Below are 26,414 nucleotides of genomic sequence, written 5' to 3'. Positions count from 1 at the left end.
TCTAACAAAGACTGTCAGTAAAATAAATGTGGCTATGTTAATATATTGAACCACTAACACATGTCCTTATCATAATGGAACTTACACAGTGGTAGCTCCTGTCAGATTCTACTTTATACACACATACATACATGTTTGTCTGGTGCACAGAAAGACAACCATATCTATTTCATTTCAGCTCTGAATTGATACTTCCATTTTAAATCACCCACAGAACATCTTTGCTTATATCTGAACTTCTCTCTGATATTCTTTGCTATTTGTCATGTTTCTGTGTGAGTATACTGAAAAGAGGTTACAGGCAATCTGCTGAGGTCTGTGTGTATGGTGCATTTGACCTCTGGACAAGAAAGAAGTTTCATCCTCCAGTGCTTTTAATTCTTATCCTAGCAGAGCCTGAATCTGTTGCTTGCATTCAAATAGTATGTCTTGTTAATGCTAAGAAGCAGTGACCCACATAGCACAATGGATTCATCAATCCTGCGATTTCTGAGCTTTCCATTCATATATGTCTTAGCAGTAAATGGACTCAGAAATCATTTAATCAGTCTATCAATGCATCCTTCTTATCAATGGTCTGGATCCTGAAAAGTCCAGTTTCTCATTGGGCAGCACTATGTAAAATAGATTTTGACCTAATACTAGATATTCAGACTCTGATAATTCCCAGCAGCTCCCAAATCACAACTCAAAACCACCAAAATCCTAAGTTTAAAAAGCAGGATCTGGAAATTATCTTGAATTTTAAGGGTGTTCATGAACTGGTCTAGGTCTGAACTTCAGAGTGCAAAGCTGTCCCTGTTTGTTAGCATTTCAGAAATGCTCTACACACAGAAAAAGCAGTGCCCTTTTATTCCCCCCATAATGAAAAAATCTGAGCTTCCGTTGCCTTTTTTTGCTATTTCCAAGGGCTGAGGCTAGAATCTGAATTCTTTATAACAGTCAGTGTTATGCAAATGTCAATCATATCCTTACTCTGTTTATTTTCAGTATTTACATGTTTATTTCAGTACTTGCCATTTCCTTTAAGCCTTACATAGCCAATCAGGCCAACCAAGGTATAAAGGAACAGAACACTTTATTAGTGATATGCTTAATACAGTTTTTTTCCTCTTGTAGATGCAAGATTTACGGAATACAGAAGGAGCCCAGTATAGTTCCCATCCTCAGATGGCAACCATGAGGCCAAGGGTTCAACCTGCAGATATTAGGCAGCCAGGAATGATGCAGCATGGGCAGCTGACTACTATTAACCAGTCCCAGCTCAGTGCACAGCTTGGTTTGAATATGGGTGGAAACAATGTTCCTCACAACTCGCCCTCTCCACCTGGAAGCAAATCTGCAACTCCTTCACCATCCAGTTCAGTCCATGAAGATGAAGGAGAAGATAGCTCTAAGGTAGGCTTAGATGCTAGGATTGCTATGTAAATGGTGGATATTTTTAGGACCTGCTAAATGAATAATATGGCCACAGTTATTAAGGTGATACTTTTTACATGATTGGTGGTTCATTGAAGTGAATAAAAGGTTATGAACACAGAACTTACAATATCCAGACAACACTTCAGGCAGCCTGAGTAAATTACATCATTCCTCTTTGTGAGAGCGAACCGGAATACTGTTAAACACAGAAGGGATACTCATTCCTTTAGGACTTTAATATAAGGGTTGAGTTTTCTCACTTGCATAGCAGAGATGTTTGTTCCCAGTTAAAGATCAAGTTACTGCTATAAAAAGTATGAACAGTCTGTGCAATATGCTAGTCTTTGCTACTTGGTCACAGGATGAGTAAACAGAACATCATAGCAACCAGAACAGAAAGATCCTATGAACTTTAAAAACTTTACCTTGAAAATCTGGAAGACCCTGTATGCATTTGTACTTTTGAGAGGTGCTGACGCTTCTTCATAGCATGTTTAAGCTTCATTTTCTTGTCAGTACAGGAATGAAGTGATAAAGGTAATTTACATAATAAATTTCTTTAAAGGATAAATTTTGATCTATATAGCGGGTTTTGCATGCAATAATCTCCCAAATCTCCCAAAAATCCTGAAAACCACCCAGAAATACACATGTCCATTATATTATTTTTGCAGACAGAAAAGCTGAGAAGATTGGGACTTTGTACTAAGTCATCCCTTAAACCAGGAATATAGCATGTCAAAACTGAGAAGCTCCTTAGCTGTGTTTTGTGGTCACTAGAAAAAAGCATTCCTGTTAGAGCACTCCTGAAGTGCAGTGTATGGCACATTCAGTGCAGTGTGTACCACATCCATGTCTGGTGGGGAAAAGTTGCAGACTTGCAGGGAATGTGAAGAAAACATATTGTGAGTCACTGAGGAGGTGTAATCCAGTCAAAAAATGTAAGTCTGATTTAACATTATATTCTTTTTCATGCCTCAAGCTATAAAATAATCACGTAATCGGAGATATATGTTTTACTACATTTTGAATAAATTCTGATTCAAAAGTTTTATTTCAGGACATTCACCTGATTTCAAAAACTTTAGGTTTTAAAAATTACTGAATAATTAATACATTTTAAATAAGCACTTTCTTACTGAGGGAGACTTTAGAATACAGCTATGCAAAAATAATTCCAGACAGCCTTTACTTTTTCAGAATAATTTATTTGCTATTCCTGTCGCACTGCTAATATTTTTACATTGCTTGGAGTGTGCAAAATGCTCTAAATTTCTGAACAAAATATCCATTTAAGTAATTAGGATTTCCTTTCTACTTCTATCAAGTTATTAAGTATCTGTTCTTTAACCTATATTTTTCATATACTTTATCAATGTAGCACTTTGTGCTAACAAAAGTGTAGGGTTGTGGTTTCAAGCAGGCAGTGGTTACCTGAAGCTAATGTTTTTAATGGAGAAATACAAAGAACTGCCGACCAAGTAAAACTTGGGTCTTTCTGTGTGAAAGTCAGTTTACATAGTGTCTAACTTTTAACAAGGATGTTATTTTGGAAAACTCTCTTTACAATTTACATTTATATGCTCAGTCTAAGCAGAAAAATATGACAAATGATACAATGCATGACACAAAATTAAATCCAGTGTGCTAAAGTAGATACATTGCCTTAAAATTATATTCACAGCTAAGAGGAAAGTTTTAAAGGATATTACATTTGGTTAATATTGACAGAGGGCTTAAATTCTTTTCCATCTAGTATGGTTTAAACAGCAAGCTTGATGGGGAGCTTCGTGGATGTTCATTCTATGATAAATATTCAAATTTTTGCAAACGTTATCCAGCATACACAGAAATAATGGTAGCAGCTGCTTAATATTATTTGGCAATAGTTATTCTCATAAATACCCCTTCATATTGGCTTTTCAGACTTCAACTCTCCTATATTCCCTTGCTCAAAGAAAGGGAAAGGAGCTCCATAACAGAGGGCTCAGTTTCCCTTCATTCTATTGCTCTAGAAGCAGGACAGCTGAGGTTGATTGACCATAAGATCAGTGACAACTGTAGCATAATTGTAAGTTTGGATATACATTCAGAGAGCTGCTAAGACCACAGAAATGTGAAATGTAGCCTCAGCCTAAGGGTATTGTCTCTGCAAGGGTGCACATCACTAGGGATCCTGAATTCTTCTGAACTTCGTATGCGGGGTTATTGTTAGAAGAAGAAAAAAGGTAGAACTTAAAAATTAGTAGTTATAAGTAACTATAAAAACATTCTAAACAGAGTGGCTACTTAGCACATGCCTTATTCTGACCACCTCAACATTGGAATATTACATTTATGTAATTCTTGCCATAACTCACACTGCTGGATCATTAAACATGTACTTCATTATTGCCAAGCGTAATTGTGAGCTGCTGGAAGCATTACTGGTTTGTAAATAAGTATTTCTTCATAGATGGATAACAGGGTTTTCTTCCATCTTCATTTGCATTCACTTATGAGAGAAATTCAAGTAATGTATTTTAGAGGGAAGATAGCAAGAGGGCTGCAAGTAGCAAGAATTAAATAACAGAAACACAATTACTAAAGAATTGCTGCAGCATATTCTCCTTCTGTGGCAGAAGTTTTACAATATTTACTTTATATGATAGGAGTTATAAGTGGAATTCTGTGTTGTCTGTTCAGCCTATTATGCAGATGGTGCTTGATTAAAATCTATTTTAAACTACAGCGATTACTGCAAGATAGTGTGCATAAAACAGCTCTCCTAGCTCCATTAAAGGCTTTGGTACTATTGCAGTTTATTTTAAATATGCTTATAGACATTTTCCAGGTTCTCAAGGGACATTTGGATATCAATGATGTGCCTTACTTGATAGTTTTAAATCCTATACTAGATATTCTTGTGATCTATTACATGTGCAACATGGTTAATGTACAGTTTTTGAAATGTGAAAGATTATTGCTTTCTTGTGATAAATAAGTTAAATACATCACCATAATTAAGCAATAAGCCATGACAGGAGGTGGATTACCATGAGCTAACTACACCTCCAGGGATTTTGAGGCACAAGTCTATGCCTAGCAGAATATATATGGTTTTTATTTTATTTTCCATCTGTCTCCACTTTGGTGGTTAGAAGTGGAGTCTATGAAGCTGATAGACTGATGGGAGCATAAGGTAGGCCATCATCTCAGCCATTTGCAAGGTTATTAGTACTGGAATTCTGGTATTCTTTTTATTTCGTTATTTTCATATAAGACAAACAGAATTTCCCCTGTGAATACTCTGTTTTTAACAGTGGGTTTTTGAAGTCTTTTGATCATTAAGGTTGGAGAATAAGTTTTTAGAGCTGTTCACAGAACAGCTTACCAGAAGGCACTGACACAAGTTTCTGTAGTATATCACCTAGTTTAAGGGTACTTGAAGTAATGTGATATCCTAACGTACAAAGAACTTTCAAATTTCATTGGTTCAAAAACAAACTGAAAGGAGAAAAATGTTAGCAAATCACACAGGTAAAAACCATAACTACAGAACTAATTATATCAAAGTCTTCTTGCACATGGAGTTTGCATTGGACTTCTGAAAAGTTTAGACTAATGTTCTCAAATTAGACCTCTAGTTAATTATACTTTAACTGCTGTACCCTGTAGAATTAAAAAATAGGGAGACAAAAAGCTGGATAACTTAATAAAGGGTAGCACAATTCTGTTTTTTCCTTATTTTCCAAATGCTGGCAGTAGGCCTCATGTCTATTAACTTTGTATTAAAGTTGCAACTATTGTACCATAATCCTCAGAAAACAAGCAACTTCATTTTCAAGTTGTGGACATCACTTTTTTGCTGTTTTTAGTAAGCCACAGAGATCCAGATTGTTCACTGTGTTCTGTTGGACAGCATATAGTGAGGCATATAGGAGAAAAAAAGTTATTTTTCTCAAAATTAGGATTTCCAGCCATTTTCCTCATGCAGTTCCAATGATTTGGACACCTGTATCCTCCTGTGCGACTTGATACACATTATTAAAAAATAATAATAGAAGCAAGTGAAAGAAGTCATGCTAGTAGATCCTTAGCCTAGGGCATACCATTTATGCTCTTGATCTTCTCTTCTCTTAAAAATGCTTATCATGCATACTGCTTTGGTCATGCGAACCAAAGAAAAAAGCCTTTGAACCCACTTGTAAGATCACACACCATTTCTACAGTTACAGTAAATAAGTGATCATATCAAAAAAGCTGATTTGCCATGGAGCTCCAGTGTGTTTGAGAATCAGGTTACTGTCCCTTTATGTGCTTGTAAGTCATAGAATCCTAGAATCATTTAGGTTGGAAAAGACCTTCAAGATAATCTAATTTTTAACTAAATCGTTAGTCTAACTGTTAACCTCACACTTCCAAGCTCACCATTAAACCATGTGCCCAGGAGGCACATCTACACATCTTTTAAATACCTCCAGGGAGAGTGACTGCACCACTTCCTGTTCCAATGCTTGACAATCTTTTTGGTGAAGAATTTTTTCCTAATATCCAATCTAGACTTCCCCAGGGGCAACTTGAGGCCATTTCTTCTCATTCTATGGCTTGTAACTTGGGTCAAGAGACCAACACTCACCTTGCTAGAACCTTCTTTCAAGCAGTTGTAGAGAGTGATAAGGTCTCTCCTGAACTTTCTTTTCTTCAGGCTAAACAACCCCTGTTTCTACAGCCACTCCTCACAAGACTTGAGCTCCAGACCCTTCACCAGCTTCACTAGGAAAATAGGGTGCTTTGGTGTTTGCACAAATGCTCACATGCTGGGCTTTTTTCAGGTGGTGCGTAAGTAAGGCACATGAGCTTTCCTCCATAACGCTATTCCTCTTTCACTCCTTTCCTCATATCATTTGCTTTTACATGAGCAAATATAAAAACTACTCAGCTAAATCCAAATAAGTCAAAACTGATCCTTTAAAGGGCTTGAAATGGTCTGTACTGGTAACGGTTTGTTTCTTCAGACTTTACTTACAAGGTGTGTTGGGGAATGTCTGTAACTGGAATTGCTTGGTTCACAACCAGATTTTCTTCAAAGTCCCTGGAAGATGTACCACCAGCTGCAGAAGAAATTTATTTAAGCAGTAGTCTGGGGTCATTCTGGGAAAGGACAAGAATAGCAAAAGGTAGAAATGGTAGTGTTCCTGCTGTCTGCAGATGGTTCATGGGGTTGAACTGTTACTCAGGCTATAGAGAAACTAATTTCATTTGAATTTTCTCATTATTTTCCTGTTATAGCCACTGGCAATAAAACTTAGAAAAGGTGAAAAGATGACCAGACAGAGATTATAGCAATTATATTAAAGAGAAATAGAAAGTATTTAAGGGAAAAATAGCATTATCTGAAATACTTATAATTAATTTTATACACGTGACTAATGCAGATATTGTCGACATTTGAATTATAAAAGATGGCAACAAAAAATCCATTTCTGCATACAAAATCCAAAGTTTTTATATCACAGAAGCTGTAACAGTGGTTGGAGTGAATTAAACTGGCTTTTTTAATAGTACTTCCCTAATTTTATGTTACAGGTCAATGGTGGTGAGAAGAGACCTGCTTCAGATATAGGAAAGAAACCCAAAACACCCAAAAAGAAGAAGAAGAAGGACCCAAATGAGCCACAGAAGCCTGTGTCTGCCTATGCATTATTCTTTCGAGACACTCAAGCAGCCATCAAGGGCCAAAACCCCAACGCTACTTTTGGTGAAGTCTCTAAAATTGTAGCTTCAATGTGGGACGGCTTAGGAGAAGAACAAAAACAGGTACAATATGTGCTGTAGTTCAGAGGCTTTGTTTCTGAAAAGTGTTATCAGGGTCATCTGAGCACTGTAGGCAGCTTCTTTTGTTAGCCAGGATGAAACTTGAATATCTGCCATCTCAGGAATATGATTTAAAGAGACTGAGATAAGGAGAGTATTGTTTTATTTCATCTGTATGGAATCACTAAAAGAGTTTACCTGGTTTTGGGATGTGGCACAAGTTTCAGGAATATATTTAGGAATGTTTTATGCTGAAATCTGTGGGCCTAGGATTTTACAATATCATTGCCCTGTATATGAAACTGCCGTGTGAGAAGACCTTGCTGCTAAAGCTTAGACCTGTGTAGTGGGAGCTGATATATAGCTGAGTTCCCACTTGCAGATGTTTCCCTTTTCCATGATCCCATGATGCCAGAAGTGAAGCTGGGCTCACATTTGCTCCCAAACCACCTGGCTTTTATGGGAGAAGTTAGTGATGTGTTGACCCAAGGAGACCTCGGGTGGATGCTGGCAAAGGGCATCCTCTAGCATATATGTAGGCTATGGAAATCACTTCCCAAGGTTACTTTCCTCTTCCATGAAAGGCCTTGGTTCTGCAACGAGGCCAGCAGAGCCAGACCTGGAACTTTGCAGAAATCCTTCCAAGTCAGCCTAAGCTGTAAAAGTGGGCAACTCTGGAAGCTCATCACATTTAAGTGGTGACAGCTGTCAAATACCATTGAGCCTCACTGTAGCATAGCATTGCTCTTTGGTTGTTACTGGCTGCATTTTTACTAACTGCCAACAACTGCCAACATTTTTACAACTGCCACTGATAAAGGAATGGGAACTTTAAGAAAGCAACAGATGTGGAAGGAAAAGATGTGCTGGATGAGAGTTATATTGGCTACAGGAGACCTGGTTCAGGGTTGATGTTAGCACAGGGAGTGGAAAAGTACTGGGAATTAACTGAATCTCATTCATACACTGTTATTACAAAATTACAGTTAAAAAAGTAAGAATTAACAAAAACTTTTTAATAATATTTTTGGTATGTAAAATTATTTGGGCTCAGGAAAAAAAAAGGAAAGAAAAAGAAGGGTTACTTTGCTAATAGCAGGGTGGTGCAGGTTGATCTCGATCCTTGTTATAGACACCTGTGTAAAAAGAATCAAGATTTGGCACTCACTGACCAACAAATAAAAAAAAAAAAAAAAGCTTTTGTTATCTAGTATCCACTAAGGAATAAGGCCAGCATTTGGAATGTTTAGCTGGAGGAAAGGTAACTTTCTGAACACAGGGATCAGAAAGGTCATTTGGACTGGCACATTACAGTTGTTTTCTTGTGTTGCATCTTTCTTTTCCTTTTTTAATATGCTCAGCAAAGGGCATTTCCTACAAGTTTTTTCATGTGAATACTACCACCAAAATATTAAAGCCCTTTTGTAGAAATGTGTAAGAAAAGTTCATGAGATCCTAAATTTCCAGCTTTGTTTTCCTATTCATGATTGAGAGCAAAATTTGAATAAGTCCTATGCTGTAAGAACAAAACAAAATTTATTTTCCTTATCCCTGCTGTTGTTAATTAAAATTGAAACACAGATGAGTGATGTATTATGGAATCCATATGATAAATACATGTAAAAATGGCTGCAAATATGTTGTTTAAGCCAATTTTTTTAACAGTTTGGGTTTGCACATCTTTGTTGTTTTTTGACTCATTTTGCCTATTCATTATCATCAATTAAGCACATTTTTAAAATTCCAGGCCCAAGCCCTTTCTAATCTAACACTGTACAAAAATAATAAAAGCTAGTCCCCATTAAAAAAAAATAAAATTGGCAATCCTACTTTCTAGAATAAATTTAAACTCATTCTTTATTCCATTAGGGATCTAATAGTAAAAAGTAATGGTTACAAGACAACTGACTAGATAATCTGTATTTTAAAAGCCTAATTTTTCAGATCCAGAGCATTAGGAACTGCTGTGAAACCTGTGTCTCTGATAGGAAAATTGGACTCTAAAAATACAAATGATTAATGTTACATTTGGTATTTGGCATTGAAGAAACTTCAGAAATTAAAAAATAGTTAAATAAAGAAACAATAACATCATTAGAGGACTACTTTATTGATAAATTATACTTGCTGAAAAGGATTCAATTATCATAAAGCTTCTGGCTTATATTTTGGAAGCTAATGCTTATTCTGGAATTTAAATAGAAATATGTTTCCAAATTATGTTTCCTGAACTGGAACTCCTTTTACTATTTAAACAGTAAATATAAATGAATCAGAAAGTAGAACATAATGCAGCTATTGAAAAAGAAGAATAGCCTCATGTTTCCATGCTAAAATGAAATCTTCTTTGTTCCTATGACCTGAGCCATTTTTTCTGAAGTACATAGAATTCTTCTTGTTTATTCCTGAAAATTGACCACAGAATAAATAAAAGTATAGGAACTCAGTATAATATTGACCTAAGGGAAATATATGTATGTCCAAGACTTTACAACAAAATTTTGATAACCTGGCTTATTAGACTGTAGCTTGAAAAGCTTTGTGCAATAACCATATATGTTTTCAAACTGTGAAGAACAAGCAACGTGTTGTTTGAGAAAATAGGATTTGAATGACAAAAAAAGAAATGGGACTAGCTGATGGTGGGTGCCTTACTGAAGTTAGAGAAGGGTTATGCTTAAAATGGATTGCACTCTGATACTCTTACCATGAGAATAAGGCAATTTATTAGACTAAAGCAGATACCAGTGTACTTCCCTCTTGTTTTATCATATGAAGACATTTGAATTTTTGAATCATACATTCCCATCAATTTCTGTGTGTAAAAACCCATTTGCAAACAATGCTGGTGTGTGTCTGTATTTTGTTTGTCCAAATCTATCTACACAGAGTCTAGAAGTTAAAGGGAGTTCAGTGGTCATAGTGGACTTTGTCATGGACTTCTCAAATCCTGGATAGACTACAATAATTATACATGATCAGAAGCAGGCACTGTACATTTTTTTTCATTTTTTCACTGTAATGATTTCTAAAATTATTCAGATTAATAAATCTGTGGATGGTAGGCAGCTGTAGCAGTATTATGCTGAGGTACATTCTCAATGCTGTAGCCATAGCACTGGGATTTTAGTTTTTTTCAGTGACTTTTCCAGTTCCTCTCTTATGATCACAAACATTGGTTTCTCCTTAGTACTTATACTTCTGTTCATCCCATTTCCATAGCTTATCTATGCATGTCTTTGTCCTTTGCACACTTTTTTACTACAAAGGGGAGATAAACAGTGCGTAGGAAAGAGGGATCAGCATGCTAAATTGTTGAGTTGCTGGCTTTCAGACAGAACACTGGTTTAAACTGGGTAAAAAGACTGTTTAGGTAATTTTCTATCCTTAGATGTAAAAGGAAAGTAATTTTAAATCAGTACCAGATGTGTATGTACTAAATGAACCTTAAGTTTCTAATTGGAGTTCTAGTAAAGCTGTAATAGATGTGGCAAATTACAAACAAAATGTTCTTGTTTACATTAGTGTAACTTTAAAACTTCAGCCAAAGACCTTAATAAATGTTCTCTTATTCTAAAAATGGAATTGAATGTCTATTCAACATTCAACAAAATTAATCTCTGGTGTAACTTCAGTGACTTAACTGGAATTCTAATAGGAATTAATTTGGCCTCCTATGAACAGCTCAGTGTGCATACTTGTCTGTGTGTCTGTGTGTGTTTGCTTCAACTTTGCACTGGTCTTACATCTGGAAGAAGGTGGGACTCATCTCGGGCACCCAAAACTTAGCAATCAGAAGAAGCAGGTGAAACAACTGTGACAGATGCTTTCTTTTAGGCTGCATAATTCATAGACAGTATTATTAGATGCAACAGTTCAGCTCAATAGCAACACCTCATTATTTTATCCCTCAGTATTTATTCCTATGGTTGACGCCTCATGAAATTACTGTTAATGTGTTTATATAAGGGCAGATCTGACACAAGTGGGAAGAATTTAATTTCCCACTCATTCTTTCCTGCTGATGTGTCCTCTTCCCCTGGTAGAAGTGGCAAGTGTAAATAGTTAATTTGCTTCAATTATGAGCCTGTCCTGCTAAATTAGAAGCAGCAGGGATATGAAGAGCCAGAATTATACATATGAGGCAGCTGACAAATCCTCCAAGCTCACAAAATCAAATCATTTACTCCTCATCAGTGCTCAAAGACCCACTATATAAAAGCTGCAGTTTATTCTTTAACATCTGATGGAACTTGGATTGTATGTTACCAATACTTACGTAAAACTAAGTCCCTGTGCATTAGTGTCAATGTTTGTGATGCTGCTACCATTTTCACTATAACCCACAAGTTTTCAGGGGTTTTTATTTTGTCTCTAAAAGTAACCCAGACTGAATTTGGCATGAAAAATAACAAAGCGTGTTTTATAAGTTTCTCTTTTGACCACAGGGATGTTTCAGACATGGAAGCACATTGTCCACCAGGTAGATCAGGAGGGGGTTTGCAAATAATTCTGGCCATCACCTCATATGTTCACAGGCTTCTCTCATGATGAGAGACACCACAAGTCAGATCAAAGTGGATCCAAGATCAGTGTTTCAAGAGGTCTTGATTCTGCCTGTCCTCTGGGAGCACCCAGCCTAGATCCTCCCTCCCAGGGTGCGATGGCATCCCATCCCTTGACATGATAAATGAGATCATCCATCCCATGGTTGGAAGAGCCATCATGTCCCCATTGCATTGCCATGCATGTGGGGTGCCTGGTGTCAGGATGTCAGCCTGTTCAGGGGACTGGCTGCTGAAACAGCTTCAGAAGATGTCTAGACTATGAGGTCAAAGTAGTCAGTAGCATTTTAAAACAAATTTTCAATTTCTTCCCTTATACATTCTGATATACTCACACAGACATTTGTTTATCTCTTATTCTCCCTTTAGAAACACTTACTTGCTCTGTGCTAATGAAGCAATCTCTAAGGAATAACTACAACACTTGTAAGAGGATGAGAATGTACCTCCAGTTCAGTAGATAAACAACCACACAAGGTTTAGCTTTGTTTTATTTTTGTAAATGGGAATAGGAAGTGAAGGCACATCTGTCTGTGCACACTGCCAAAGTGAATTATAAGCAAAATGGATTTGGGAATAGGCACAACAGACAGCAACCTTACATCTCCTCCCAGCTACCTGCAACAGCAATGTTGCTTTAACCAGTGTCACATCTTAGGCGTGCTTGGGAGATGCACCATTTGTCTTCACAAATTTCTATACTGAAATTGCTTCTCTACACTTTGGAGGTCTAGACTGGGGTGTCAAGACTTCAACTGATCCTCATTCCTGGTTGTATTCTTCTTCTCCCTTCCTCTGAAAGCATCTGGGCTTAATAAGCTGGAACATACATGGGCCAAAAATAGGCACATGCTAAGTGCAGATACAACTCATGTCTATGCATATATACATAAATTTACATCTTCAGGTTTTTCTATAGCCCTGGCTTTTACATGGCCAGTCCTTGAACCCCTCAACTTCCATTGACTTCAGAGGGGAGTATCAGGCCCTCTGGGAGCACTGAAGTCACAGGGAACATCAGACACCCCCTGCTCCGGGTGAATTTCTAACATCCTTTTGCAGCACACAACAAACATGACTCCTAGAGAAATATTGCACAAGGCCCTTGAGTTATGAAATGTTGACTTTAACTCCACCTTCTTATTGTACTTGGAAGCAGTTGGGCCAAAAGGACCTGGGTTTCAGACACTGCTGTAGTAATATGCATTAATAATAGCCTAAATTTTCAATTTCTTCTTCCCCAGCTTTTAGCCATATATTTGACTTTGGTAGGAGCATGACTTTAAGTCATTTGCATACAAAACTGGACTCAGGCCCAATTACTGTGCCTGCATTCAGGCTCACGTCCTGTTTTAATTTTTTTAAAAAAAGAATACCAGCAGGTGGAAATAATCGCCAGATAAATCATGCATTTAATGTCACTTGTTTTGTACTCAACTTTCCTCCAACGTGCTTCTGATAAATATACAGTCCTGCTCCTGTAAGCTGAAAGCATCAAGACTACAAAATCAAATTTAGGCCTGGCACAAATGGCTCCAATTTCCAGCGTTCTCCAAGAGTCTCATTGTTTGTGCTAGTGCTGAATTTGGCCTGTGATCTCTCCCCCACTTGCCAGAAAGACAGAACTCCTTCCCCTAAGCCTCTAATATGTCATCAGTATCTTTTCCATGCTCTACAGTCAAAGAGACTACTGAGCCATATAGCTAGCCTTGGGCCTCTTTGTTACTGTATGTACTTAGATTAAAAATCAAATGGTAACGTTTGCAATTCCAAGGATTTTTTTTCTGACTGCTGTGGGAATATCTTTCTCCATCTTTTAGATGAGTCTGTGCAGCTCTAGGTGCCTTTGCAGCAAAATCAGGAGATTAAAACTAGAGATATGTCTCCCACTTGGAAAAAAATATAAGTTTTCTCTATGAGCCGACATATTTAGGGCCAGGAATGACAATCTGAATGTGGAACTGAATTCTGTATTGGAACCTACTGTATTTTATCAGATGACATTCCTGTAACTGTAGTCCATGAAAATGACACTCCCATGGGATATAACGCTGCAGAGACCAAGAATACAAAGTCAGTCCTGTTGCTCTTTGATTTACTATTTTTGCATATACTGTTCTGTGGGTTTTCTGGAGCACTTCCACTGAAACAAATGTGGGCACTTTTACATCGTTTTAAAAAGAAAAATAAAACTTGCTTGCAGGTCTCAGCTCTAAGGAGATATCCACAAAATAAACAGAAAACTTCTCTTTCTTTGTCATCCTCATACCATCTACTTAGGCAAAGCCACGGAAGTAGCATGGTTCTTTCTAATTTGCTTTGGCAGCTAGGAGACACAGAGCTTTTGCAGACTTCCACAAAACATAAATTCTGAAAGTCTCTTTTTCTCCAAAAATTATGAGTCAGTTTAGCTCACTGTCTCCAAGTCTAGTATCAAATCTAGTATCAAAGGGGACTGTAGTCACAAGCAATAGTTTTCCATTAGCACTTGATAGTCAAAACTGAGGATGTGGTTGGAGACATTTGAATGTCTGTTTTGGCTCTTGTGATCACTGGGGGAAGGGAGATCTGTTCCCGTCAGGCAATAAGAGTGCAAGCCACAAGTGACAGGGTAGTAATCCTGTTGTCTATTGTGTTGAGATGTGTTGATAATCCTCCATCAACAAGTTGGGATGAAGTTCATTGGGAAAAAATGCCTAGTCAGAGCAAAAACCTGATTTTACTGGTATATTTCAACTATATAGATATATCAGTAATTAACTTCATATTATAGAATACACAGAAAAGCACAGGAGACGTAAAGCCTGCCTGAAGGAATTTATGATCAAAAAAGACAAGAACTAAACAGTATTTAAAATAGATAAAGTAAAACATTACCAGAATTTGGCAGCATAAAGCAAAAGTGCTTAAATTCTACTGTGGTTTTAATTTGGTGACTCTAGTATTTGTGAGAGGTTGTCCTATAACTTGTCACCCCTCTATCTCCAAGAGGAATTCTTGTGCATTCAGTTTAGGGATGTGCATCACTGTTGATAAGAAGAGTTCAGTCCTTTCTGTAAGCTGCAGCAGCTCTGGTGGTCCACATGCATGCTCAGCCCAGGAAACTTGATCTCAAGGTTACTGGTGCAATGGCCTGAACACTGTGAAAGCCCAAGAGATTCATTTCCCCTGGTGGCCTAATACAAATCCCATACTCTATACTCTACATTCTATATTTTATATTTTACTTTTTATTTTTATTTATATTCATATTCATATTTTCATTTTATATATTGCATCTATATTTATATTCATAAAATAGGTTTTCACGCTCCCTCCTTTTTGCATGCTTTGCTGTACAGTGTAAGAGAACTTAAAGTTTGCACCTTGGAAGTGCAATTAAATAAGGACTTGTGTATTATGCTGTCTACATTTGCCTGCATGAAGCACAGTAGGAAAATAATGCCAGCAAGTTCCATTTATATACAAATATATGCAGTCTTGGTGTTTTGGGGTTTCTATAACACGCTGAGGAGAAAAAGAATAAATTAAACTGACCTACCCTGCATATACAAAATAATGTCTTTTTCTGTCAACATTCATTTTTCCACAACTGGGACAATATAGAAAAGAAAATACTGAGTAAGGACACAAATATGCTGCTGAATCAGAATGGGCCTTTGCTGCATGAGTGACAATCAGCTGACGTTCAATTATCATGTTAATTGAATTAAAGCAAAATGGAAATTACTTAATTCCATAACTATATGTTTCTGTCAAGTTACTTATTTAATAATTGTTGCTTGCTTGACAGAGGACAGGAAATTGACCTTATAGGAGATTTCTAAGACGCTAAAAAAAAATAAAAATATTCCCACTATACAGGATAGATAAGCAACAGAACAGAACCCTCCTCTATGATACAGGAAAAATGTTAATTGTATTATTGGATATGATGTGTTTTATAGCTTGGCAGTGTCTTAAGCATGAAGCTCAAAAGACCTTCATCTGTTTTCTAGCGCACACTTGAATGATGACACAAGCCATTTTCCTCCCCAAAAGTGCTGCAAGGATGCAAATCTTTTACTTACAACACTAAACTATTTAAGCCTGAGGGCTAAAAAATTCTCACAGCTGCAGAAAAAAAAAATTAGAGGAGCTTGAGAGGAGCAGCTAACTTGTTCATACCTGTTTGAGATAGTGCTGCAAATGCTGAAGACACTCCCCACTTGCCCTGCCTTCAAAAAACCTCGGTACAAGTCCAGTCCAAAGCCTGTGAATTGGTACCACTGCCAGGGCCACATTCATTTACCTGCCTTCAGAGAAAAATATTGACAGCCAGACCAGACTTTGTTGCTATTTATGCTACAAATATTTGCTCCCCAGACAGGCAGAACTTACCCTAATTTTTAGTTTAGGCCATGACCAAAACCAGAATGAGGATCATCAGCCTATGTGTATGCTAACCTAAGGGCACCTTCAGAAGGACATAGATAGTGAGAGCTCAACCTGTTGTTCTCAGAGGACACACCAATGCTTTTCTAGGGACAAAGTGAGGTGAGCTGATCACCTTCCAGACAAGCCAGCCTGCAGGGGCCATTCTTGCCAATGCAAAAATCAAAGCAGCCTGGGGTAATCTAAAACTTTTTCCCCACTCAGTAGGGACTTCTTTACTATAATGACCTCCTGTTAAATCGTTAAATTTTATAGTGACAGGGAAGACATGGTGTTTAAGTGATTATTATTCATTCATCAAAAGATTCAGGAGAAGAAGGCAAGGCAGAGTGTACACTGAACATGGTAGGTGCATAGGTGGGATGTAATTAAATAACAATGGTCTGCTGATGTTTCTATGAAGTAGTGATTTTTAGATGGAGATTTGCAGGGTTGTTGTTAGCTTCATATTATTAAGTTAACCTTGTGCAATATGACTATTTGCAGGAAAATTCAGGTCCCAGAGGACTCTTTCAATTATGCTGTGACTGTAAGAGCACAGCAGGAGCGTCTAGTTTTTGTATTTGTGTAATGCAAAATAAAACCCACTGTGGAAGCAGTAGATACATGATCTTTTGAAGAACATTATTCTGTGTAAAATTCTTTGTTCAGCTCTGTTTTTTAAGTTGGTTATCAGAGTGATGCAGAGGCCTTGCAATATACAAAGCAGTATAACTTAGTCTTTGTTGTGTAGGTCAAGCTGAATTCATTCTAGCAGCTAGGAACAGACTGCTGACTAATTTCTTATTTGTTTTCAAAACAAATAGTAATTCTCCTAATAATCACAAGCTATTACAATTTAAGAAGCAAATTGCTAGCTTTTTTTTTTTGTTTATTTGCAGAACCATGGGAGATCAACAAACACTGCATATTTATCTTAATCTGGAGAAATTACAAGGGTGCGAAGATACTGTTGCACAGCTAAAACCAATCTTTTTCCCTCTCTGTCTTTATATTTACAATTTTAGAAGTCTATGACTTCTCTGTTTCCATTATGATCTTTTGCCTCCCTGGGAAGCAAAAATCTTTAATCCTTTTAGGCAGCCTCTGAGTTTTGCCAGGCTGTATCTGAGGTTTGTTCTGTGTCTGAAAGCAAAGCGTTAGTGAAACAAAAAATTGCTTCACGAGTACATTCTTTACAAAAACCGTGTTGTACTGGATCCTTCCAGCCTGACATTACCACTCTCCCTTTGTAGTATGCAACTGTATTGTCCTCTGTGTGTACACTCTGTGCCGCCAGGTCCTCTCCATTACAGGAGTGCTGGTTTTACTGAAGCATTGGAAGATCAAAAGAGAACACTTTAAAGTTTCATAAAGTTTATCTTTCTGGGGAGGAGATGTTCATGTCTGCTTTTAGCTGTGGAATTCAGAAGAGCACCCCAAAATTGTCCTCCTAGATAGCTTTGCCTGTCCTTTAGTTTTGAATCAATAGCCCAGTTAACCAGGCAGTGAGGAATGGTAGGGGGAAGGTGAACAGCCTTTTACTTTCCTCATGGAGGCCTTCCACAAATGCCCAGGTGATTCATTTGGCTGAAGAAGTGCACAACAGAGACACAAGGCTGCAGTTTAATTTTGTGCAATATTATGAACCCCAAATGCCCGTCCAAACGTGGATTAATCTCAGGCACGTGACTTAAAAATCATGACAATAAAAAAGCAAATTTTCTTTCCCTTTATTTTTCTCCCTCACTTTTAAACCTTTAGATGTTTTTTAAACTTTTCCTTTCAACAAGAAAGATGAGGAGTCAGTCCTGCCTAATTACATGAAGCCCAGATGCATGCATGACTCCTAAATCTACCCCTTCAGGAAAAAACCCAAAATATGAAGTAGTGAGAAGCTCATGACAATATTGGCAAACAGAAATGTTGAGTTGTCACTGACGTGGCTAACAGCAAGTCATTAGCTAGGCTCCATGGGTCAGAAGCTGGTTCTCCTGAGAGCTTTCAACCCTAAATATCTGCACATCCTTTTCTAACATCATGTTACTGTAGTGCTATGAGGTCCTGTCTAACCCTGCAGGTAATCTTTGATCTTGAAATCTGGGCAAAATTGAAGTGATTCTCCAAGGTCTTTAATCTATTATGAGATTGTGCACATGCCACATTTAAAATAATTTAGTGAGTTGAGAGAAATGTACAGAAATAGATCCATGCTTCTGAGAAGTTAATTAGACCGATATGGGATCAAGACTGGAATAATGACTAACATTTATTATCCTTAGCAGCTCCATGGGCTTCTTTGACTGCCCCCAACAGTTCACCCAGGGAAGACAGAAATTCTCTTGGCTAATCTGTGGTGCTGTCATCTCCTCCTTCATTTAGCTCAAATGTCTTTCTGCAAATTCTTGTCTTCCCCAGAGAGTTTTAACTGGTCTCACAAGTGGAAGCCAGTGGAGAGGGCCACACGTACCTTCCCTCATCCCCAAAGGTCCCGTTGGAAAGTATGCCCCACACTTCACTTTGAGCAATTAAACCTGAGGTGTTATGACTGATACTGTTTTTGCAGTACTGCTGGTTAGTTAAATGCTGTTCCACAGTTGGAACAATATTTTCTTTAAAATATTTGATGTTTATTATTTCACTCTTAAAGCAATATGAGGAGGAAAGGCTGTTTACTTAGAAAGACATTATGAAAATGCATGAGACACATCAGTGATATATAAAAACAAAACCAGATTCATTTACCAATGTGCCACTCTTTGTTTTTAGGTATACAAAAAGAAAACTGAAGCTGCCAAGAAGGAGTATCTGAAGCAGTTAGCTGCCTACAGAGCAAGCCTTGTATCCAAGGTAACACACAATATATATATACATGCACACATATACATAGTGACATATTGCAGACCATTTTCATCTGAGCACCACAGTATCTAGTGCAAATAGCCTTGTTTATTATCACCTTAAACTTGTGTTTAAGTTGCAAATGCTCAATAAACACAGTCATCTGTCCATGTAAAGATATCCTTTCCCTCCTGGTCATCAAGACAGCACTTCAGTTTGGGAGTAACATGCCAGTTCAACAGGGGAAGGAGGCAGTGGTAAACAGACCTCCATGAAACAGACATGCCATGCACCCACTGTGCTACCTATAAGGGAAAGAAAAAATATATCACGCACAAAATATCTGGTTTGGCTTTGTGGGGTTTTTTAGTACTGCTTTTTACCTTGCAATCACAAAACAAATATAGTCAAGATCAGATGATATTGCAGATTTTCATAAGAAATGTGAATTTCCATTTTACGTCCAGCAAGCCATTGTGAGCACAGCATAGGTCACCAATAAGACAATGATGGAATGTTCTCTAGTGGAACACACAAATATACAGCCAGTAGAAATTTTCTAAATAGATTTATTCAAACATTCTCCGAGCCCATAATTTTGCAGTAGGCTCTTTAGAATTTGTAATAGACTTTTAAATATGCAGAAGAATGTGAAATTACTGTAGTGTGTCAATGTGATAAAAACATTGAGCAACTTCAGAATCACACCAGTTAGAATCACTTGGTTTTTTGGGTCTTTAAGAACAAATTTAGATATCCTTTGTTCTTACTTAAATAAAATCAATTTTAAAGCTAAAGAGCACAGTATGAATGACTGGCATATAGGACATGAGAAGAAATTCTTGGTTAGTTTCAAAATATTTTGGAGCCCTGCACACAATACTACTCTGTATAGTATATTAATTTTTCAGGGGGTATGCTATTTGATTAGCCATGCAAGGACTTTTGATGCAAGTTTCTGCATTATCTCCATATTTGGTCAGTGTTTGTTCGGAATTTAAAAGTCTGAAATATGGTTGTCACCTAATTCATTTTGTGGAGTTGTGTCCTATGACTTTCCTTTAAAGCTGCCATTAAAAATACTGCTGTATTTAGTTAAATTAATTTACAGTATACCTTTCATTTCTGTATTAGGACTCTTTGGTTCCAGAAATAATCATTGCCTTCAGAAAGAGTACCATCTGAACACAAGCAAATGTTTTAGAAATAGCTTGCTTATTGGCAAAAGATAGGTCCAAAAATCTAATATATTCCAAATTTTAACCTGGCGTTTCACTTGAGAAGATAACTTGGCTATCATTATTCAGAACATCATGGACTATTTATGTAACACTCTATGCGGCTAAATTTTGAAATGCACAATATAAAAAAAAAATGAGATTTTTTGAAAGATAAAAGGGTATATTATGGCATTTTCTGAGGTTTTTTTTTTTTTAGAAAAAAGAAATGGGAATAACATTGATCATTTCAGTGCATTAATCCATTTGTGCAAATATTAAATTTGTTGTTAGCCAGAAAAGCACTGAAGCATTTTCTTAACTTTTAAGCAATTATTTAAATTCTGCCCATAATGTGATGTTTTCCTCTAGTGTGGAAAGATAAAAATATAAACTTCATGAAGCTGAGTACTGATTGCTTATTCCCATGAACACACTCAATGAATCTAACAGAGCTGGCATGTAACTAAAGCAAGTCCATTTTGGAATAAGTATGTAAAATAACAGTTTGTAATATAATACCAGTATATTCTACATTATCATTATTAAACATTTATATGGCACCAGAACAGTTGTTTTAGTTGTCTTTAGACAAGCCTGTAAGCATGAGAAAAAATATATAATACATAATTAAGATTATTTGGAGTCAATGTTGTATTTTATGTCCATGTTGTTAGAGTACCATCCATAAAAACTACTTTTTGACAGTATTATTAAAATTCCAAGACGTTATTATCAAAAGTTAGACATGCCAAAAGTAACACACTTTTTCCAAAAATTCGTTATTAACATATTAATTATTTGCTCACATATATATATTATAGTTTGTACCTCACTCTGTGGTGCCTCACACATATAATCAGGTGTTCACCCTGGATCTTCCTGAGTTATATTTACTGCATGTTGTTTAACCTTGCTGCTTCAGAGAATTTTCTGTGCTGCTCATCCCAACAGAGCTTTGGCGTAAAGAAATTCTCACTAATACTAGGGAGCAGGAAGTTTATATTGTCCATATTTTCAAACACAATCAAATAATTGTGAAATCAATTTTGTGTGTTGCTCAGTCAATTGCTCAGCAATTTTGTGTGTTCTCCTTGGAACATCTTTTTTCAAAGTATCTGAACAATATTAAGCCCTTCACGTTCATAGCAGAGCTCCAATGACTTCAGGCAGCTATGGCAGCTCTGGGATGCTCAGTTGTGCTTCATATCCCATCATGACATGCTTCTGCTATCTAAATATTATCCAATTATCAAACTTTCTTTCATATCCCCTCCTAGAGGTCTCTGTCTGCAGGAAGAGGCAGGCACAAGTAGGCAGGGGTTCTGCTCAGGTCCCCTCTGTCTCCAGCTCAGCAGGTGCCTTACACCTCCCAGAGCAGCTGCTTTTCCTATTTCCTATCTTTTCAACACTGATTCTGCTACTTTTTCTACTTCTTCTACTTTTTCATTAAGTATTAGTGGCTTTCAAACTAGTGAGCATATGAGAATCTTTGTGTATGTTTCTCCACATTTATTTGCAAGTCTTCTCTTTTTGGAAAAGCAAGGACTGAACATATGCCGTGTTCTACCTCAGACTTGGAATTGAATTCATGGCACCATCTTGGCCATTTGAGATTCCAGAACAGTCAAAGTAGAAAATTACAGAGAAACAGGGTAGAACTCCTATTGCCAGGACACTTCCTAGCCTTCCTAGCCTGACAGCAGAATAATGGAATTCAGACACACTGGTGTTCGTCTGAAGCTCTGGGATGGAAGTGGAGCATCAGGTGGAGAGAGTCGCCTTCTCCATGACACTCAGCAACTTGCCCCTTATCTCTGCTTTTTTTTCTCCCCTCCCCTCTCTTTGTTTCCCTTCCCTCCCAGTTCATTGTTTAGAAAGCTGAGCAGTCCTTTTTGGAGTTTGGCACACACACACACACACACACACAGAGGTCACACACACCTGTAGTGTGTATCATATCAGACTGTGTTATTTGACAGAACCATAGCTGAAAAGAATGGAAGTGTCACCAGCAACTCTTGTAATAGGATTGCCATCCCATCTCTAGTACACTTTTAAATGCTTTCATGATGTCTTTATAAGACAGGTATGGCTATCACCCAGCAAATAAGGTAAACATGTGATTGTATAAATATGTTGGTAGGCACTAATTCCCATTCATATATAAATATATTTCCTGTATTTTCTCCTTTTTTATACTGTCTGAAATTAATAGGTGTGTTGTTCAGTTTGTTCATGTGTGTAGGAATTGATAGGTAAAGTAAAAACACATAACAAAGCATTATATCTTCTGCTATGCAGATTGCCATATTGCTTATAGTACTGACTAAGCCTTTGCATTGTAAACAAGTGTCTTTATATTTGCCTTTAGTTGCAACTTTTAGTACTATTCAGGTCCAGAAATGCAGTCTCTGGTATCTGGTAATTTGTGCAGCATTACATAAAATGCTGTGAATTGCAATTTTACTTTTTTTCATCAAACAAGCACTTTTTCTAGCTTAACCAGCCTTTTTTTCAGGCTGACATTAGACTTTTTGCTTCATCTTTCAAATATATATATTTAATACAGATATATATGGGTAAATTTTAAATATTTTCATATATTACATGTATTACATATATTCATCTATGAATCTTTATAAAACAATATATACATGTTATATATTCAACATGCATAACATTCACGTGCTTATAAGTGATACATGTATGTGTGTTAATTAAAACAGTACAACTGTATCTGTTTCAGTAGTACAAAAAAGATTTACCATCCCTGTTTTAGTCTTTTTGACTAGACGAATCTTTAATTCTCTCTGTCTAGTGACACAATTTCAAGTTTCATGAAAATATATATTAGCAGCTATGGTGGAAGCTAAAACCTCTCAGCAAGGGGAATATTATTCAAATTCAAAATACTCAGGCGTATTTAAGAACTCTGATGTTGTATCTAAGTCTAGGTGGTGTCCTCACTTGACTTTGAAGTAAATACTTTGGACATTTTTCAGTTTTGTGGACAGTGCAAATCTTGTGGACATGTAAAATTGCTTCTTGAATGATATGGCAGACTTAGCTTTTCCTAGTCCATCATCTTGCAATTGTGGTTCATAAGAAAACTAAAGGTCATATCTGTAAGATTGGCGTTGCCTTAACGCCATTAGCAGAGCAATTTGTTACCAGAGAGTTCTGAGGACCCAAAGTATCTGTTACACTGCCTGTGCTGTAATGAAAATTATCAGCCTAAGGAATTCAAGTCTCTTAAAAATGCAGTGGACATAAATGAAAGCATTTGACCTATTGTAAAAAGCAATATTGAGACCATGATTAAAAAAAAATAACAAAAGAAACAACAAAATCAACAAAACAAGCGAACAAAAACCAAACTAAAAAAAAAAATTAAGAAAATACAAAAGCAAAACCCAAAATAACCCAAAACTAAAATGGTAAAATTGGTATTAGTTTCCAATTTCATATATGCATGTGGTGAGAGCACTTGCCTAACATATAAAAAAAGAAATTATTTATTAGGTCACACTGATCATTCATTTCTCAACTCCTAAATAAATGTATGTATGCAGGTGTGCTGTCTCTACAGTTCATTTTCTGCAAGTGCATAGCTTCATAGTGGCCAAGCTTCAGATGTAGGGGAACACTGTATCCTGGCTCACTCCTTCCTGAAATAAGCAGCTGCTGGGGTTTAGGACATTTTTTTGGGGGAATAAAATTCCTAATATCTCTTGACAAGAGTTAGTGACTGAACTGTCTTGTCTCCTGGTCAGTGCTTTAACAAGTTGGCTATTGCATGCAAGGAGAGCAGCATCCCTTCTGCTGCTGGCAAAGAGGCACCTGCTTCTGAGAGCAGCTTCTCCTATGTTATATCCAGCCCTAGTCCATGCAGATGTTTTTGGAATTTCATAAACGAGTTATGCTGTTCTCAGTGAAAGTATAAGAGAAATAATAAATAAAAAATACAGTTATGTTTGATGCATTATATTTTTGTAGCTATTAAAGTGCTACAAGGCATATGGCAATATTTCCCTTAAAGCAATCACAAAACAATCCCAGAATGATGACATACACATACATGCTTTACTTTTCCCATTAGAATTGCTAGATGAAAAACCTTAATGAAAATCTTCCAAAGCAGGTACTTCATGCTTCTGTGATACCTTATTCTTTCATTCTTTCTGGAGTTATTATGATGTAGTCAGAAATTTTCAAGGAACTGTAAATTAAATCCTTTATGTGTAAATATGTGATATATCAGAGAATTTGCTAAGTAAACGTGTATTTATAAAACAATTGTCTAATCTCATCATGACACAAGCCCAAAGATTTTTTTTTTGTCTAGCAGGGAAACCAATGATCTACTGCAGCTGAAAATAAAGAGCAAACTATATTTAAGTTAGTGCCATTAATTTGATTTGAGGCTAAATCATGTAATGCTTTACATTCAGCAGTGCAAAAACTGAGAGATGCTCTCACATAATTTATGCCAAAAAGTGGCAGAAAAGTCTTGATCTTGATAGAAGCCAGATTTTGATTTGAAGAGGAATTGTGTGTGTTTTTGAAGTGAGTTAATAAAACTAGATTTCACTATTAGCCTAGTGCTTCCATTTGGGGAATTAAAACACTTGTATCAAATTAAAGTTGCATATCCTTTATCACATGTACCCAGGTTACATTCATAAAACATCCATTTTTACTTACATATCCTAAATGAATCCATGACAATCCCCTACAGATGATGACAAAATGTATATTTAGATTTGAAGATGTTCTTCTGAGCCACCTTGACTAATTATAGATGACAACCCATGGCTTAGTCCCTTGTTTCTGAAACATCAAGAATGTGTCAAAAAGCTTTCTGAACTCTCTGGGGTCCCAGATGTTGTTATTGCAATAGGTGACTGGAATTAACAAAATAGGGAACATCATTTGCTAAGAGCCTCTTGTGATTTAGGTAGGAAAGCAGCTGCACTGCAAATATGCATATGAGTTATCTTCTGGAGTGGATAGAGTTAAATTAAAGGGATCTCTACAGGAGTTAAAGAGCTAAGCAGAAAGAGAAAGCAGTGCTGGAGAGAAGTCATTCTCTCATAAACTTCAGAGGTATTAATAAAATGGCTGAGCCCATGCAGGCTAGAAAAAGGGATTCTTCTCAAGGACAGGCTTGGGGTTGGAAGTGACCTAAAATGTCAAAAATGTTACAAACAGATAGGGTTATGTGAACACAGAAAAGCTGAGAGAAGGAATAAACAATTCAAGATGCTCCCTCCACCAAAGAGACAGCAAAGACAGCAGATGCAAACTTCAGCTTAGGTAAGCTTTGTAGGAGCTGCATAAATATGCAGCCAATTTCCTTCTATCTGCCTCTTTAATGTCACAGTACTGAAGATAACTCATTTTTAAGCTGAGTCAGGCCTGCCTAAGTTTGATCACAGCCTGCACAGCCTGGCCCATTCTGGTACCAACTGACATAATCACTGCTGTTTCCTGAATGTAACCTTCATTCTGGTCACAGAGTCTGAAAATTGTTGAATTCCTCAGCATGGCTCAAGGACAGACAGCAGTCACTAGGTGTGAGCATGGCACTGTCATGAAAATGGACAATGTGGCAACTACATAGATTTATGATACATATTCATATAAACCTGAATTAAGTTTAGCTCTTTTCCAGGCTTTGAAATACTCACACTGTACATGTTCCAGTCTGTAGAGAGAGGATGCAAGACCTCCATTTCTCATTTAAAGAGAAACACCTGTTTTTCATTTGAAATAGGACTGTGTTACATCATTATGGCTTTGTTTAAAATAAAAAAAGAAAAAGTAAAAAAAGAAAAAAAGCCTGAATTTGGAATATATTGTGTTAGTCCACAAGTAAAGCTGCTTGCACAGTTTGTTGTTTGCATATTGGCCATAAGGCTTGCTTTGCCCTTGAGGAGGTCTCTCAGCATATATTTAAAGGACACATAAGCGTCCTGAGTGTCCTGTAGTACCAAGAACATTTACTGACTGTTCTGAATGTTTTTACTGAATATTTTACCACGAAGGAGAGCTTAATTGGTGTTATTAATGAAGAAGCATCTTGATAATATCTCATCTATAAACAACTGAAATTATATTTCTTCAGCTGAAAGGCTTTGATCATTAATTTTCTGAA

General features: G+C 36.8%; 1 protein-coding gene across 1 annotated transcript in view; it reads left to right on the top strand.

Annotated features, from left to right (window-relative positions):
- The window catches only part of TOX (thymocyte selection associated high mobility group box), a 212,108-nt gene that overhangs the window by 169,098 nt on the left and 16,596 nt on the right, over nucleotides 1-26,414 (top strand). Inside the window, exons 4-6 of the mRNA XM_062501942.1 lie at nucleotides 1,120-1,398; nucleotides 6,991-7,221; nucleotides 18,966-19,046. Of these exons, the coding sequence (XP_062357926.1) occupies nucleotides 1,120-1,398; nucleotides 6,991-7,221; nucleotides 18,966-19,046 (591 nt within the window). The remainder of the gene's footprint in view (nucleotides 1-1,119; nucleotides 1,399-6,990; nucleotides 7,222-18,965; nucleotides 19,047-26,414) is intronic.

The sequence above is a fragment of the Cinclus cinclus genome, chromosome 1 (assembly GCF_963662255.1).
Source record: "Cinclus cinclus chromosome 1, bCinCin1.1, whole genome shotgun sequence".
Lineage (NCBI taxonomy): Eukaryota > Metazoa > Chordata > Aves > Passeriformes > Cinclidae > Cinclus > Cinclus cinclus.
Note: the sequence above shows the minus strand (reverse complement) of the source record. Positions and strands in the feature narration are given on the sequence as shown.